Here is a 17,397-nt window from a genome sequence, read left to right on the forward strand (position 1 = left end):
AATGCTACTTGCCGCCGCATACTGACGCGGCTTCAACGACTGACGCGGCATCGACTCGTTTCGCCTTGCCGCCGCGGATCGCGAAATACGTTTGTTCCGCTTTTGCTGTACTGTATATGCTGATTTTTTTAGAGGTCATTTATAGTTCAGACTTGCAAACCTTGTTTGTGGCAATCGATGTTTAACATTTTTCTTTATATTAAAATTCTAAGACATTTGCGATATTCCTGACGAAAACAACAACATAAGCACGCAGAGTCAGACACAAATTGTGTCCTATTTAATTGAACAGGTTCAGGAAGTACGTGAGCCTTATGTGAGCAATGTAAATGTTTAGTTGACACTAGTGTCAATTCTTATGCTTATGAACTCCCCCCAAAAGTGAAAAAAAATACTAACAAAATAAGGAAAATATTGTGATCATTTTTAAGAAATATTTTCTGATGTAAAGTAATTTGACATCAACAACATCATTTTTCCAAAGATTGCCATTTAATTTGAATGTTGGTAAAGTTTGTTAATGAAAACGCTAAAAGTGTTATAATTAACATGATTTAGATAAAAAAAAAGTTTGTAGTATAACACAAAGAAACAGGATGACGCATGTGATAAGTTGAGTTATTGAACTTAATTGAAGAAACATTGTCATTAATTCAAAATTGTAATTTAACTTGAATTTGCTCTGCAATAGAATGGCGCTGGAAGAGATTCGCCATGATATGCAAGAGAGAACACAACGATGGCAGGCGATAGAAAGATTCTGTGGGTTCCCGTTACGTACCAACCCAGGGATGACCAAGCTGATCCAGGCCTTGTATGGGGATGCAGGTATTGAGATAAGTTCATGGGGACAATTTGAACCTAGTTTTTGGAAAATCTTTCATAATGCATGTTTGTAAAGTGTCGTCCCAGATTGACCTGTGCAGTAAGAGACGACACTTTTGGCTCTTGATGTATTTTTTGTTTAGAATAAGTCTTTTATAAAGGAAAATCCAGTTACGGAAAAGTGTTGTCCCTGATTAACCTGTGCAGACAGCGCAGTCTTACCTGGGTTGACACATTACACACATGCATTTAACCCAGATTTCCCAGAACAAGGCCAATGTTATCTCTGTAATCTGTATCATTCTGTTGTTTCATTTTGTTTTCTTGCTTATTTGTAATATAAGAATGCCTAATCATACTTATGCACTTTTTGAAGTAATTTTTGTTTACAGTTTCAGTTTAAGTTTCCCTTTGATTAAACAATACTGCTTAACATTATTGTGCCATACACCCTACATTTGTTTCTGTCTGTTCTTGTGTTTTTTTAACCAAAAACACGATCCTTGCCTTTGTTGAGCTTGGTCCAAATATTTGCTAATATGCATGTAAAAAGCAGGTTGACAAAATCTTGCATCAGTTCTTCCTCATACTTTCTAATAACAGCTTAAACTTAAAGTCAACGTTTTAACATCTTCATTTGTAAATGGCAAAAACAGACCATTATGTGTTGAGTTTCAGTAAAACCTAAGAATTCTGAAACAAATTTTTGACATTTTTAACATTACGTAATTAAAATAAGCAATGTGACGAAACAAGAAAGAATTGTTGTGACCAATTACCAAGGAAATGTTACAAGCCTGCCTATGTATTAACAAGACTTAGAGCAAGCCAATGTCAAAATTCACCAGTGACGTTCTTGAACTATTATCCCCCGCCATAGGCGGAGGGATATTGTTTTGGCGTTGTCCGTCCTTCCGTCTTTCCGTCCGTCCGGAGCCATATCTTGGAAGTGCTTTGGTGGATTTCATTGAAACTCGGTATGAGTATAAATTCGGATAAGAGGATGATGCACGCCAAATGGCATTGTACACCATGTGTTAATAACGGAGTTATGGCCCTTTGTATCTTGAAAAAATGCTTTTTTGAGTGTCAAATATAACACTTTTGTGTCCAGAAGCATATTGGCGGGGGATGTTAATTCAATGAATTTGCTTGTTTTGATTACTTTATTGGTAATAATGTTCTCTGCAACAAAAGTGAGTTATGGAAAATATAAGGTTAGTGTCTTTGTGAACATATCAGATGAGTTGAAAAAAGGTTACATGGCAGGGCCTGCCGAGCTGTTTTAGGCTTTTGGAGATGAGTCCGATAAATTTAAGTACATGAAAAGGACAATTGTTTGCCACCCTGCATAACTTATGCAAATAACCCTGGTACTTTAACCAAGTTCATGTATGGTTGGAAGGTGAGGGCTGCATGTGTTGGTTCTTAATGCAGGCTCACTCTCCAGACTAGCAGCCGTGGCGCCCATGAATGTGGAGGATGCTGACGAGGACTACCCGCCACATTTCCCCACGGCCGCAGGTGAGGCTACAATACACTGACTGCTGTGGCAGAAATAGGGCGATACTTTCTGTGTTGACACAATGTTACATTTTGCATTAAGTGTGATGAAAAGCATGAAGTAAAATGTTGATACTGCTACAAATGGGCCAAAATTCAGTGCTAACTCTCAGTATAGAAAACACAAAGCTGGAGTAAAACAAATGAATGTACATTTGTGTTTTGTCATATCAATGAACATTTTTGTTCTGTCATTTTAGCCATGTCTAACTTTGTTTGACATCCTATGACACTTAAGTGAACATAAACTCTTGCACATAGGAGCTTTTCTGAGAGACAGTGATTTCTTTGCAGAATCTGCATTCATTTTTGTGCATGTCATACACAAGTTAACATTAATCAGTGATATGCATGCATATATACACAGGTACTTTGAGATATAGTTTCAAAAAAATAATGTGTTTCTATTTTGACCCTCTGTTCTCTGAGACATTTATATAGTTTTCCAATGTTTTTATACAGTTTGAATACATAGCGTATTGTTTAATATTGACTATCTGAAAATGAACCTCTTGAAGACTATATTCTTATTTCACCTTAGCAGTCTCTTCACGGTGAGCTTTTGTGATCTTCATGCACCTTGGTCACAAAATTTGTCCTAGTGATAACTCGGCTATGTTTGGAAGTTGGTCAAGTGGAGTCAAAACTAGGTCTTCAGATTACATTGAAGAGTCACTTCTTCAAATTTAAGAAAAAAAATTGTGAACTCTCTAGAGCCTCATTTAATGCCCAATAGATGTTTAACTTGGTCTGATAATTTGTCAAATTGATATCTAAGCCAAATGAGAAACCGGATCTCATGGTGTAAAAACAAGGTCATTAGGTCGCATTAAAGAATGCTTGCAAACACTATACAGCCATTCTCGTTTTTTTGATGCCATTCACCTTGCAAAATAGTAAAAAATCAATGTCATTAGATCATACAATTAGAAACGGTTTTCAAAAGAACAATTATTCAGAAGTATGAACATTTTTTTGTTCTAATCAATTATTTACCGTTTTCAAAATATTCACCATCGTATTAATTAGAGTATTTTTCAAGTAACGGAAGTTAAACTTCTACTTGGATCATTTTATTGTCAATCCCTCTGTTCTGGAGATATAAATCGGAATTTTCTGGCAAATGACGATATCATGAACACATTCCAACGTATAGTACGATAGAATCATGATAAAAATCACCAACAGCTGATGAGATATTTGACTATTCAGATGGCATAGCTTTTGTTTACAGTTATTCCTTCATTTTGCATTACATGTTACATTGACATTGCGAGAAAAGAAAAGATCAACAGATGGTTTTGTAAATATTTTTTGAACCAGCCATTTATTATGTATCTGACATAACAGCATGACAAGCGCTAGAAACCACCGTATTTGCTGTGTAACACTTAAACAAACAAACAAAAGTAAAAAGTAACAGAAGTTAACAGTAACATCAACTTTTTTATAAATGACAAACACGGTCCTTATTTTCTTAGAAAACAATAAAATAAAATACAATATTTAGTAGCTAAATATAAATAAAAGTTTTAGTAAGGTTACTGGAAACATATTCGCACACATACACGGCATTTTGGAAGCGTATCGACAACCTCACAATTAAGAGAAATGTAGTTTTAACTTAAACATAGTAATACAAACACACGAATGACTTTCTAAATTGCAAATTATACTATACAAGTATTAATTTATATGTAGCGTAGCGTTAGAAACATATTGACACCGACCTATGCGCTGCCACGTGTGAGTAAATATATATTTTTAAGAAATGCGAAATGTTACGGAAGTTAATTTTCCGTCAACTTCATTGTAATTTTAAACAAAAAAAAACATATGCTAAGGCTAGTTTTATCACAACCATGTAAGTTTATGTCATCATACACTGCAGAAATGGCTGTTAATATTTAAATAAACATACATGTCACTGAATTACTGTGGTAACAGACCTAAAAACTAGTAATATTTTGAACTCATGAATATTGGATCATCTACTCGAACTTCACCATATTATATATAAATTCACACACAGATTCTATCGCCTAAGCAACATTCCGTACATGTTTAAGACGACAAACTTCTAAATAGTTCATATTTAAAAACTTTACATGCATTAATGGTCTTTCAGATATGTTTGGTAACGAAAGTTAATAATTTTTTCCCTCTGTACTCTGTTCATATATTCCCTAAATAAGATCAAGTAGATCACTCCCTGGTGTAAAGAATCTTTTTCTAGACCCATAAGGGTACGGCTCTGGGATCTTCGTTAAAATATCCAAGTTTCGTCACGTTTTGATGGCCAGCGGAATGATATTTCTTTCTTCCCAACTTCGTCCATAAAGTTGATTTTTGTTTTGCTTTCTGTGTCATCAATTTCCGTAACAAACCGTATGTACCACTCAGAATCGTACAAAGCTGCACAATAATCACCGATATCAACTTTATTCCATTCCTCAGCGTTACTATTGTCAGTGTCTGCGACTCACTTAAGATTATTCGATTTATACCGATTTTGTAACGGATGTTAACGGTCCTGGAAGTTAAAATATCGAAATGTTTTTGGCACTTTAAATAAGAAAACAATACAATTAAAGAAATTAAGTGGTCTTGGTTTTGTATATAAGGATAAAATTAAATTGAAATGCAATCGGTAACATGAAAACTTATTAGAATTTCTGTATACGGCAATCACGGAGGTTAATTTTGTTTTTATCCTTCTCTATCCGTGATTCTCAGAGGGAATTGTTAGCAAATAGACTATAGGGCTAACAAACATTTGAATGAGACATCATATGTGGTACTGTTAACATTATTGAGATAAAGTGTACTGTATAAGACATGTAACGAAATCTCAATATTTATTGAATTGTGGTCATTTAAATTGCCAACCATAACACCCATTATTACTTAGGTAGAGTAATTTTGGGTATTATCAACCCTTTAGTGATAAATAACCTTATTTTCTTTTCATATCTACTTTCACTTCAGAAAATACATGTCACTAAGAAATACCAAGTTTGATTGGATAATTTAAGCCAATGAAATTACTTGTACCGCAAACTAAAGTGTATGGTTGAAACGGTTTAAAGTCAAAAAGGCCTCTGCTAATATCGACCCCTTGCGGCAATTATCGACCCCCTTCAGTGATTTTTTTTAAATCAGATGTATGCATAAATCCATTTTTTAATTAACATTAGAGATCTGAGAAACGCACAGTAAATATAAATAATCTAAGTAAGTCAGACGCAAGGCATGCAAAGTAAATATCTACTACTTAGATATGACGTAATTAGTTTTAATTAATAGTGATGTGTACTCCAAATACACACTTTGAATAACTTTTAGCAGAAAACCTATGCTTTAACAATATTTCTGTTAGTTGCATGCATTACCAGAGATCGGGATAAAGGTGCGAAGTGCGTTCTTTTCCCATTATAACGAAAAAGTGCATCATTTCCGTAATGTTTTTTTTAAAGTTGTTGTTGTTGTCATGAAAACTTGTTGATATCAACGCAAAACGTCCTATTTGAACTGACACGATTTAATTTAATCATATTTTTCAACTTTGCTTTTCTTTAGTTTGTTAATTTAATCCAAAGTTAAATGTTAGTAAGTGTTGTTTTTTTACTGGAATTGTAAACAAAGAGTCAGTTAAAGTCCTCCGAAAATTTGCACTCTGTGTGAATTGACAGTTTGACGTCATCAAATGAAAGCCGCTTCCTGTCTGAAGCAATAAAGCGACAAATTTCTCGCCAACAAAATTGGCTTCCTTTGTCTAGCAATCAACATGCCGAACAAATCATGTGTTTGTTCCTCAATGGCAATCGTCAAATTTAATGATAGCACGTGCATAGCTCCGCCTTCGAATCTTTTGCAGAGAAAGGAGGTGGAGTTAACAGTTAATTGAGCAAGTGTTTGCGAGGTCAATATTACCTGACACAGTTATTTTTTTACGGTAATATCGACCCCCCTTAAAATATTTGTTACAATGTAAACGATTATTTACGTTATAAAAACAACATCCACAGGGCTTATCTTATCTAGATATACATACGATTGATCATATAAGTATCAAATCGAAAATTCAATGCAAACAGACAGCACTACGTACCGTTATCGATGCGTTTAATTTTTACCGGTAAAAATTCGAAAGTTCACTCTTCCTATGTAAACATCGATGACGTCAAACATGAAGAAGGCTGATCAACTTTATATTTTTCTGAGAAAAACATTACAAGAACATTTATAACATGAATTTAATTACTGGGGGTCGATAATACACGCAGGTCAGATTTACCCGAAATTACTCTATTTTAGTTTGTATAATTGTTGGCTAAAAAGGATGCAACATGTTTATTAAGGCAGACATTTGGAGAAATTCAGATAACCAAAATTGAAGATGAAACATCCTTTAAATTCCAAATTTCTTTTAAGAGTCAATTAGTTACTATTACATGTGCATTGAATATTTGCTGTAACTTTGTATGGTTTATATCTCATTCTCTTTCTAACACTGTTCGACTTCTTTTGTCTGTAGCCATGTTATTCAGTACACCATCAAATGGTTTACGTCCATCTGCCACATTCACAGGTAGGATTGTTATGTGCACGTGTTTATATGGAATATCTTCATGTGGCCTCTGTTCAGCATTTCAACAAGTACCTTCTAATGTATGACTCAAAAACGGTTCTGTTTGACATGCCTCTGTATCAAAGGTTCAACTGCATGAGAGAGAATCGTGGAAACCTATTATTATTTAATCTCTGCACATACACAAAAGCATGAATACCAAGTATGTTAATTGTATGTGATATTAACAGAAAATGAAAATTTGCAAGCATATATGTTAATTTGGTCAATTAACCCACAAAATAAACAGCACATTTTTGTAGACCAATTGGGAAAAGTACTGGTACCATACCAAATGGGAAAAAATTAGCACAGAAGACCCTAAATTGGGAAATTCATGTCATGAAATCTTTTGATTGAGAATTATGTGTCTTTAATTGCTTGGTATAAATTGCACAAACCAATTCAAATATTCATTTTAGCTTTAAATATTCAGTTTCAGTGCTCCTTTTATTTGTTCACTTGCAGATAATGCACTTGAAGAACAAAATTCAATGAAATTGACCTTCCTTTTGGGAATTTTTCAGAAGGCAATTGGGAATTAATTAATTAATACCTACAGTGTTAATAGTGCTGCAACAATACGCCAAAAACCGTATTGCAATATATTGTCAGTTCAAAAACCTGTATTGCAATATATCGCAATATATTGCTAACTTGTACCAAAATTATAACTTGCCAATTACACGATAATCCCATAAATTCCAATTTTAAAGCAAATTCAGGTAAATATTTACTATAAATGTGCTCAAGAATAATAAGAAACACAAACATTCGCAAATTTTCTTAAGTATCAAATACATTTTTGCAATTGTTACTATTTAAAGATGTGATGAAATAACGTCCAACCGGGGCGTTTTTCCCACTGAACACTCGTAATTCAGCTGACGTGATGTTCCCGTTTTTATACAACACAAAATACACCCATACTTTCCATGCGACGTTCTACATGTCTGTATAATTTTCGCGCGCTTTTTATTGAGACAAAGGATAAAGCACTTTTTATTTGATGCTATAATTTTTTATTGTCGCGTTAGCATTCAAATTTGGAAGCGTGTTTCCGAAATTCGGATTACAAATAATGCTCAAATCAGAATCAAACGAAACATTTACAGCTGTGCGCAATTAATTCAACGATAATCTGTTCAAAAGCATCGAATGAATGCTCCCATGTAACAACGCTACTCCGTATAATACACTTTTTAGAATGCCATTTTTACGTAAAAAATAATTTACACTGCTTTGTTTTGTTTACCTTTTTATCATTATTTCGGATGGCTTTTCTGGACGAAATGTGAATGAATTTTTGTAAAATTTTCGTACCGGTATGATGAAAATCATATCGCAATACAATATGCGGATTGCGTATTGCGATATATACCGATATACCGGTATATTGTTGCAGCCCTAAGTGTTAATGTATGTATATGTGTCACTCTCTGGTAAAACGGGGCTTAATGCATGTGCATGGTGTCATACTAATGAGGGATGACATTTCCTGCTTTTATGGTATTTTTATGCCCCCGGTAGGGTGGCATATAGCAGTTGAACTGTCAGTCCGTTTGTCTGTCTGTCTGTGTGTCCATCCGAAAACTTTAATATTGGCCATAACTTTTGCAATATTGCAGATAGCAACTTGATATTTGGCACATTTTGAGTTATGAAAGGTCAAGGTCATCCTTCAAGGTAAAAATTCAAAAAATACAATCCAAGGGAAGTAATAAGCTTTAAAAAGGGAGATAATTTATAAATCTGCCAAATGATATATTGAAATTTTATTTCAAAGCGGCGCAATAGGGGGCATTGTATTTCTGACAAACACATCTCTTGTTTATTATGCCCCCGAAGGAGAGCATGTAGTGACCGCACTGTGTGTCTGTCTGTCTGTCCATCACACTTTCGCGTTTAGGTTTAGAAAAATGCTCATTACTTCTATGTCGCTTCAGATGTAACCTCCATATTTGGAATATATGTGTATATGAACAAGGCCTTTCCATACGCACTCAAAGTTTGACCCCTGTGACTTAGGGTCCGTGTTAAGGTTTCAAAATCTGCGTTTAGATTTCGAAAAAGCGTTTTTCAGGGGCATATGTCTTCCGATGGAGACAGCTCTTGTTTAAAGGAAGTCTCTTCTTAGCAAAAATCCTGTTAAGTCAGAAAGTGGTGTTCCCTGATAAGGCTATGCAAGCAGCACAGGCTCATTTGGGACAACACTTTACGAACATGCATTAAAACAGGTTTGCCCAGAATGAGGCTCATATATGTTTATCACTGGCTGAATTTGGTGTTTCTTATACTGACATGGCAAAAAACAAACCTGTAAGTTCTGTCCCATCATTCTGCCAAGATCTGTACAGCTTGAACCTTAGATACATTCAGGCTATATTGTGTTCGCTTATTAGAGTTCTACTGGACTTGAACAAAAAATGCACTGGTTCTTGTTAGCTTAGCTATGCTATTGTGTTCAATATGTGTCTTGCGCCATGAGGTGTCATCTTTTAGCTTGTTACTGTACTAGCAGCTGCATTTTTCATCCATTCTCAGTATGTCTATCTTGAAAATATGCAGGCCGAGTTTTAGTTTGAGCTGCATCCAGTCTATCCAAAAACTAAATCTTATAAAAAGAACCTTGTTATCACTCTAGAGGCCACTTTTAAGTCTCAATTTTAATAAAAATTGTTCAAAATTTTCATCAATTTTCAATATATATGCTTCGTTTGATTACGGGCCATGTGTGTCTAAAAACTATATCAGCAGGTCATATCATAAAAAAAAATCTTGTTTATGACTAAATCTTGATTAAACTTGATCAGAATGTTTATCCTGACAATATCTAAGCCAAGTTTCATTGGGCTCTTGTGAGTCCCAAAACTAGGTTAAGGGATTGAATCAAAGAAAAACCTTGTGACCATCCGCAATGCTACATTTATGATGTTTATCCATACCATGTTTAGGCAGAATTTGAATATAAGACACATGCATCCATAAACAAGGTCACCGGGTCAAATCATATAAAAACCTTGTGAACACTATTTAGGCCACATTAATGTCTCCATCTTGATGAAACTTTATAAGAATGTTTATCTTGATTATACCTAAGTTAAGTTGGAATCTGGGAACATGTTTAAAAAAACTAGATTACCAGGTCAAGTTTCCACAAGTGGTTTCCTTACAATCAGGTGAGTGCTTCAGGGCCATTATGGCCCTCTTGTTTTGAAGTTGGCTTGTTTTCTCTACCATTCTCATGTTCTCATTTCAAAATTTTGGTGTTTTTTTTTATATCACTCATGTATTTTTATTTTAAGATCTACTAAAACATGCAAATTGGACATGTTTGTTTAATAAAACTTTAATTATACACAAGCAGACATCTTACAACACCAGTATAGGTTATTTAAATTGTAAAACAAGTTAAAACACCAAAGTATTAATTCTACCATGTCTAGTTGCAATAAAGTACATGCATGTGTCACACGGCTCTAATGTAAAGTGGCTTACGCCTTCAGCATAACATGTTTGACATGCAATATTGACTGTGAATTTTAAATTTGCTCTTTTCATTTCTTGAATGTAGTTCTTTTTGTTAGTAGTTGAATACACTTTTTGTAATTGAATGGGGATATCTATATTATTTATAATGCCATATAATAAAAAAGGATGAGAAAACTTCCATCGTAAAAGTATTTTCTCAAGGCTTGGGATATTATGATTTACTTGGTTCTCCTCCTTATGTGTAGGGTGCTTTTTGTTGTTCAGTATTCTTTAATTGTTGTCTAGTTATTTTGAAACTTTCTCTCATATTTCACATATTTAACTTGCTATAGTTGTTTTTCTGAACAAATGTGTTTTGAAAAATTCTTTCATTTTCCTTCCCATTTTGTGATGTATGTCTGTTCTCAACTGATATTTTGTGTGTTTAGTATCTTCTGATTTACCTTGATTACCACTAATGTGATACCTTTACTGTTAATATTTACCTTGATTACCACTAATGTGATACCTTTACTGTTAATATTTACCTTTATTACCACTAATGTGATACCTTTACTGTTCATATTTACCTTGATTACCACTAATGTGATACCTTTACTGTTAATTTTTACCTTGATTACCACTAATGTGATACCTTTACTGTTAATATTTACCTTGATTACCACTAATGTGATACCTTTACTGTTAATATTTACCTTGATTACCACTAATGTGATACCTTTACTGTTAATATTTACCTTGATTACCACTAATGTGATACCTTTACTGTTAATATTTTTTTCGTACAATATGGTTTAATAAAATATTTTGATATATGCTGCAAAGCAAAACAACATTGTTTATTGCAGATATAGCTTGTATGAAACGGCGAATGAGTCTTAGAGGTAGATTTATTACTTCCCCTTGAAGAGTTTTTTTTTGGTAACCTCTGAAACTAGCTTCCAATATAGGCCCAGTCAAACACAGAATGTCTACAACGATCGAGATCAATCAGTATGATATGCACGAGTGATTTTTAGAGAAATATCCACTGATAACTAAACTAAATTATGCCTCCTTTTGGGTATATAGGGCTTAATGCATATGCGTACAGTTTCCTCTCATATTGGCCTGTGAGGACTGCACAGACTAATCAGGGACAACACTTTCCGCTTAAAATTGATTAACACAAAGAAGATACTTCCTTGAACAAAGCATACTACAAAGACAGAAAGTTTCATCCCTGATTAGTTTGTGCTGACATAAGACCAGTTTTCCCAGATTGCTGCACAATATGTCTGGCATGATGTTTATACCCAAACCTAAGAAATTGTATAATTTCTTTAAGTTGTTCCCTCAAAAATGTTTGTAAAATCTGATTGTATTGTTTTGCATATGCATTGGAAGTGGACCCTAGGAATCAAATGCTGTTTTGGTGGAAGTGTTGTTGCTTTACTTTCAGTTCATCCCGTTTGACTGGGCCCTTGCCCCTGTTCATGTCTTTGTAGCCATATGTTTTGGTAGGGAAACATTCTATTGTTATACTTATGATTGAACAGGCAAGTGGTTTGGTCAGTTATACATCAGTCACAAATAGAGACTGATCACTGTCCAATTAGCGGACAACGTATTTTTCCGCTCATCGAGCAGTGACCAAACGATGATTGCACGGACGCTGGGTCATTTTGTAGCATCCGGCGTTGAATGTGTATTGGCAAGAGTATTACCCAGGGGCATATACATCGGCAGGCGACCGTCTGATTGATGGAGGGTCTCTGCACAATGACCGAAAGACGGGGACGCCGCTGGCATGCCAGCAATAACCGTGCATTGATCGTCTGATCATTTTTTCGATCTCAACCCTGTTCCTTTCTGGTTCCCGGGTAAACATTTTCTTGATATTAAAAAATTAATCCGGACGCTGCCCGATGCTACAAAATGACCAAGTGTCCATACGATCATCGGCTGAGCGTCAGCCTGTTGAGCGGAAAAATATGTTGTCCGCTGATCGGACGGTGATCGCTGTCTGTTTGTGACTGAGGTATTAAACTTTGTCAGTCATCGGACGGCGCTGACATGTCCAGTCTTCCTGATGCCTGGAGATCTGACACATGAGCCGGCATCTGGATTATTTGTGACTGAGGCTTTATTAGGTCACCCTTCTATCTTGTGCATTCAGAGTTGTTTTATCAATATGCATTTTAGTAACTATTATCTTTTAAATCAAAAATGCTAAGATCATATTAAGGATATCAGACCTGATTGGATAAAATGGATAAAAGTTTATTGAGGAAATCTCAAGTTCATGGTCAGTATTTGCCGACTCATTCTATGACTTAAGAATAAAGAATAAACTTACATGTATACACTAGAATTCTTCCTTTTAATATTAGTTTAAATACATACAGACTTGAGATTAAGATGGTTCTTATGTATGTAACATATTGTTTTAAAAGACGAACAGTGTAATTTTAGGTGTCAACTGCCATGCTAGACATATCCATCAAGTAGTTTTAGACTTTGCAGTTATACAAAAAAGACACACTTAAGTCTAAGAATCTGTTGGTGAATTTTTAAGATCAATGTTCTTTGTGTGATTATTTTCCTGTTCTTCAACCTTAGAACTTGGCCATTGATGAATGTAGTATAATGGCAGTCTAATAAAATACCCCACAGCTTCCTCTGGGTATATTTAATGTTAACCATCTTACCATAACTACACAATAACTAGTGTATGGTGCTTAAATGATGTTTATTAACTGCACACTGATAATTGATGTTTATTACCATTACCTCACAATAAAGCTAAATGTCTACACATGCTATTGCTGTTATTTTTCACATTTAATTGTTTTTGCTGTCTTTGCTGTTTTTGCTTGATCCTCAAAATTGCTAATAAGATTAACAAGACTATTGCCAAGCAATATATGTCCCCAACCGGCTCCACCATTGTCAGATTATTTTTTTATTTGTTGCCATAGCAACCAGAATTCTTGACGTAGGAACAAAATGAAAAAACGTTCATAATCTCCATATTGCCATCTGACCATGTTTCAAGTTTCATTAACAAATATGAAGAACTTTTAAAGTTATCGCAGGATTCAGAAAAGTGTGACAGACAGACAGACAGACTCACAGACTGACGCACAGAGCGCAAACCATATTAAAGTCCCCTCCGGTGAAACTGGTAGGGGACAATTAAATAATTTATGCTCATATGCTAGCCATATAAAATAAATATTAAATTGAAGATTCTTCATAAAACTCCAATCCAATGGTATCCCAATTTGAAAATTGCAATAATCATCTCACTATCTGGTTTTATAGATGATTGAACATTTTTAGTGAGTCTCACATTATTTTTTTAGTGAGACTTGAGAGCTTTATAACTGATGACATTTGCGACTTGGCAAGGTTCTACCTCTTGTTTTGCTTTCTTTATACCTACACCCAAAGAGATCTTTCCTGAAGAAAACTTAAACTTTTTAGTGTAGAAAAAAAGTCTGAAATTCTTTTGTTGCTTTTTGCAAACACAAGATTTATGCTATTTGTCTATGTTATTTACTTAAATTTAAACATAATTGTAATAATACTTGGAGAACCAATTCCTAACCATTCAGTTTTATATTACATGGAGCAGTTTCAATTTAAAAAGTAGAGTTAGTAACTTCTTAGTTTATAATATAAATGCATTTGTGGTACTTCACTTAATGATTCACAAATTTGTGGTTTAGATTTTTTGCAAATATTCGTAAATTGTTTTAATACTGATGTCTATCTGAAATATCATTTTTGTTTTACACTGTCTTTTTACAGAATATCTATAGTATACAATATCAATGCTATTGCATACACATAGTTTATTTTTCCTTTCTGCATGTCTATGGTTGTAGTCCAAAGTCAATTAAATTATGCAACCATATGCTCTATATAGACTTATAATTAGTCAATTTTAAGAATATTGCAGATTGAAGGATTAAACAAACAATTATCTTAAACTGGTTTTCTCATACAGCCCATGTTTGCAAAGATTGCAATTGGAAAGGTTCCTAAATTACTTACTGCAACAAATGACAAATGGTTCTATCAATTCCAGGCCTCGGTGGAGGTATGGGAGAGTTGAAGAGACGTCAGCTGACGATGGGAAGCACACAGTCTCTTGCCACACAATCTCTCACCTGCAAGTCAGTGTCGAGTCTTGCTCACGTTGGGTTGAAACGGGACTCGGAGATCCCTGGAATTAAGTCGCCAGTGGTATCGAGCTCAAATGGGAACCATTCCATGCCTGTATCATTCCATCTGGGCCAGCATAGGTAAGCATGAGTTGTTATATTTTTATGTTTGTGGTTATTTGGTTGTGATTATGCCATTTGTTGAAAAACAGTTTGCTTATTTGGAAAAGAGAAGGGCATGCATGCATTTTTCAAATTTGTGACGAGGTTTGTCGTTTGATTCTCTGTGGAAAAAAAGAACCACTGTAGTTTATTATTGATTTGAAATATCATAAACGGTTTGCTACTTGGATTCGGAAACAAGAAATTTGCAAGATTGTAATGGAATGAAGATTTAACACCCAGTGAAACAAACTGGGGAGTATTTTTTTATTTGAAATATCAAACAAATACAAGTTTAAGTAAATCAGATTTGTTTTATCTAAGATAAGTATTATAATTGATGTTTATTTGCTTAATGTTGCTTATAAATGGTATTATATAATGTTTTTTGTTTTAAAATTAAACCATTTAAAAATGAATTTCTTATATTTTAAGGTAGTGATTTTCATTCAAAATGGGTTATTTGTTAAAAAATGTTCTTTGTTAGATTTTTCATTTTGTACTATTGTATTCTGTAATATCACATATATTTGACATATTCAGCTAAAACAGTGTACATGACAAAAGTGAGTTGAATATAGATTGCAAGGTTGTAATATCTGCTTTTAACACTCTAAAAACCAGATATTAACTTTACAGCCATTCTCGTTTTTTTGGTGCCATTGACCTTGCAAAATAGTAAAAAATCAATGTCATTAGATCATACAATTAGAAACGGTTTTCAAAAAAACAATTATTCAGAAGTATGAACATTTTTTTGTTCTAATCAATTATTTACCGTTTTCAAAATATTCACCATCGTATTAAATTAGAGTATTTTTCAAGTAAAGGAAGTTAAACTTCTACTTGGATCATTTTATTGTCAATCCCTCTGTTCTGGAGATATAAATCGGAAATTTCTGGCAAATGACGATATCATGAACACATTCCAACATATGGTACGATAGAATCATGATAAAAATCACCAACAGCTGATGACATATTTGACTATTCAGATGGCATAGCTTTTGTTTACAGTTATTCCTTCATTTTGCATTAGTTACATTGACATTGCGAGAAAAGAAAAGAGCAACAGAATAATTATGTATATTTTTTTTGAACCAGCAATTTATTATGTATCTGACATAACAGCATGACAAGCGCTAGAAACCAACGTATTTGCTGTGTAACACTTAAACAAACAAAAGTAAAAAAGTAACAGAAGTTAAAAGTAACTTCAACTTTTTAAATATGACAAACACAGTCCTTATTTTCTTAGAATACAATAAAATAAAATACATTATTTAGTAGCTAAATATAAATAAAAGTTTTAGTAAGTTTACTGGAAACATATTCGCACACATACGCGGCATTTTGGGAGCGTATCGACAACCTCACAAATAAGAGAAATGTAGTTTTAACTGAAACATTTTTATACAAACACACGAATGATTTTCCTAATTGCAAATTATACCATACAAGTATTAATTTATATGTAGCGTAGCGTTAGAAACATATTGACACCGACCTATGCGCCGCCACGTGTGAGTAAAAATATATTTTTCAGAAATGTGAAATGTAACGGAAGTTAATTTTATGTCAACTTCGTTGTAAATTTAAACAAAAAAAAACATGCTAAGGCTAATTTTATCACAACTATTTAAGTATTTGTCATCATACACTGCAGAAATGGCTGTTAATATTTAAATAAACATACATGTCACTGAATTACTGTGGTAACAGACCTAAAAACTAGTAACTTTTTGAACTCGTGAATATTGGATCATCTACTCGAACGTCACCATATTATATATAAATTCACACACAGATTCGATGCTTAAGCAACATTCTGTACATGTTTATGACGACAAACTTCTAGTTCATATTTGCAAACTTTACATGCGTTAATGGTCTTTCAGATATCAGTATGTTTGGTAACGGAAGTTAATAATTTTTTACCTCTGTACTCTGTTCATATATTCGCTAAATAAGATCAAGTAGATCACTCCCTGGTGTAAAGAATCTTTTTCTAGACCCATAAGGTACGGCTCTGGGATCTTCGTTAAGATATCCAAGTTTCGTCACGTTTTGATGGCCAGCGGAATGATTTTTCTTTCTTCCCAACTTCGTCCATAAAGTTGATTTTTGTTTTGCTTTCTGTGTCATCAATTTTCGTAACAAACCGTATGTACCACTCAGAATCGTACAAAGCTGCACAATAATCACCGATATCAACTTTATTCCATTCCTCAGCGTTACTATTGTCAGTGTCTGCGACTCACTTAAGGTTAATCGATTTATACCGATTTTGTAACAGATGTTAACGGTCATGGAAGTTAAAATATGGCAATGTTTTTGGCACTTTAAATAAGAAAACAATACAATTAAAGAAATCAAGTGGTTCTGGTTTTGTATATAAGAGTAAAATTAAATTAAAATGCTATCAGTAACATGAAAACTTATTAGAATTTCTGTATACGGCAATCAAGGAGGTTAATTTCGTTTTTATCCTTCTCTATCCGTGATTCTGTATGTGATCATTACCATAAATATCTTCATGAATATATATCAAAAGAATCGATCTTTGAAAAAGCC

The 17,397-nt window shown here is 33.9% G+C and overlaps 1 protein-coding gene across 12 annotated transcripts in view; it reads left to right on the top strand.

Moving 5' to 3' along the window:
• Positions 1-17,397, top strand: part of LOC127842628 (stromal interaction molecule 2-like) — a 122,441-nt gene that overhangs the window by 80,232 nt on the left and 24,812 nt on the right. For 6 of the 12 annotated variants that reach the window (XR_008031799.1, XR_008031801.1, XR_008031800.1 and 3 more), the window contains exons 11-15: positions 692-828; positions 2,263-2,349; positions 6,926-6,979; positions 11,359-11,394; positions 14,586-14,802. Coding sequence is in view for 8 of the 12 variants with exons in the window: in XM_052372234.1 (XP_052228194.1) it covers positions 692-828; positions 2,263-2,349; positions 6,926-6,979; positions 11,359-11,394; positions 14,586-14,802 (531 nt within the window). In the remaining 4 variants the exon portion in view is untranslated. Of the gene's footprint in view, positions 1-691; positions 829-2,262; positions 2,350-6,925; positions 6,980-11,358; positions 11,395-14,585; positions 14,803-15,366; positions 15,390-17,397 lie in introns of all 12 variants that reach the window. The other 6 variants (XM_052372239.1, XM_052372242.1, XM_052372241.1 and 3 more) reach the window with 4 other exon arrangements.

Source organism: Dreissena polymorpha, chromosome 8 (genome assembly GCF_020536995.1).
Source record: "Dreissena polymorpha isolate Duluth1 chromosome 8, UMN_Dpol_1.0, whole genome shotgun sequence".
NCBI classification, from domain to species: Eukaryota; Metazoa; Mollusca; class Bivalvia; order Myida; family Dreissenidae; genus Dreissena; species Dreissena polymorpha.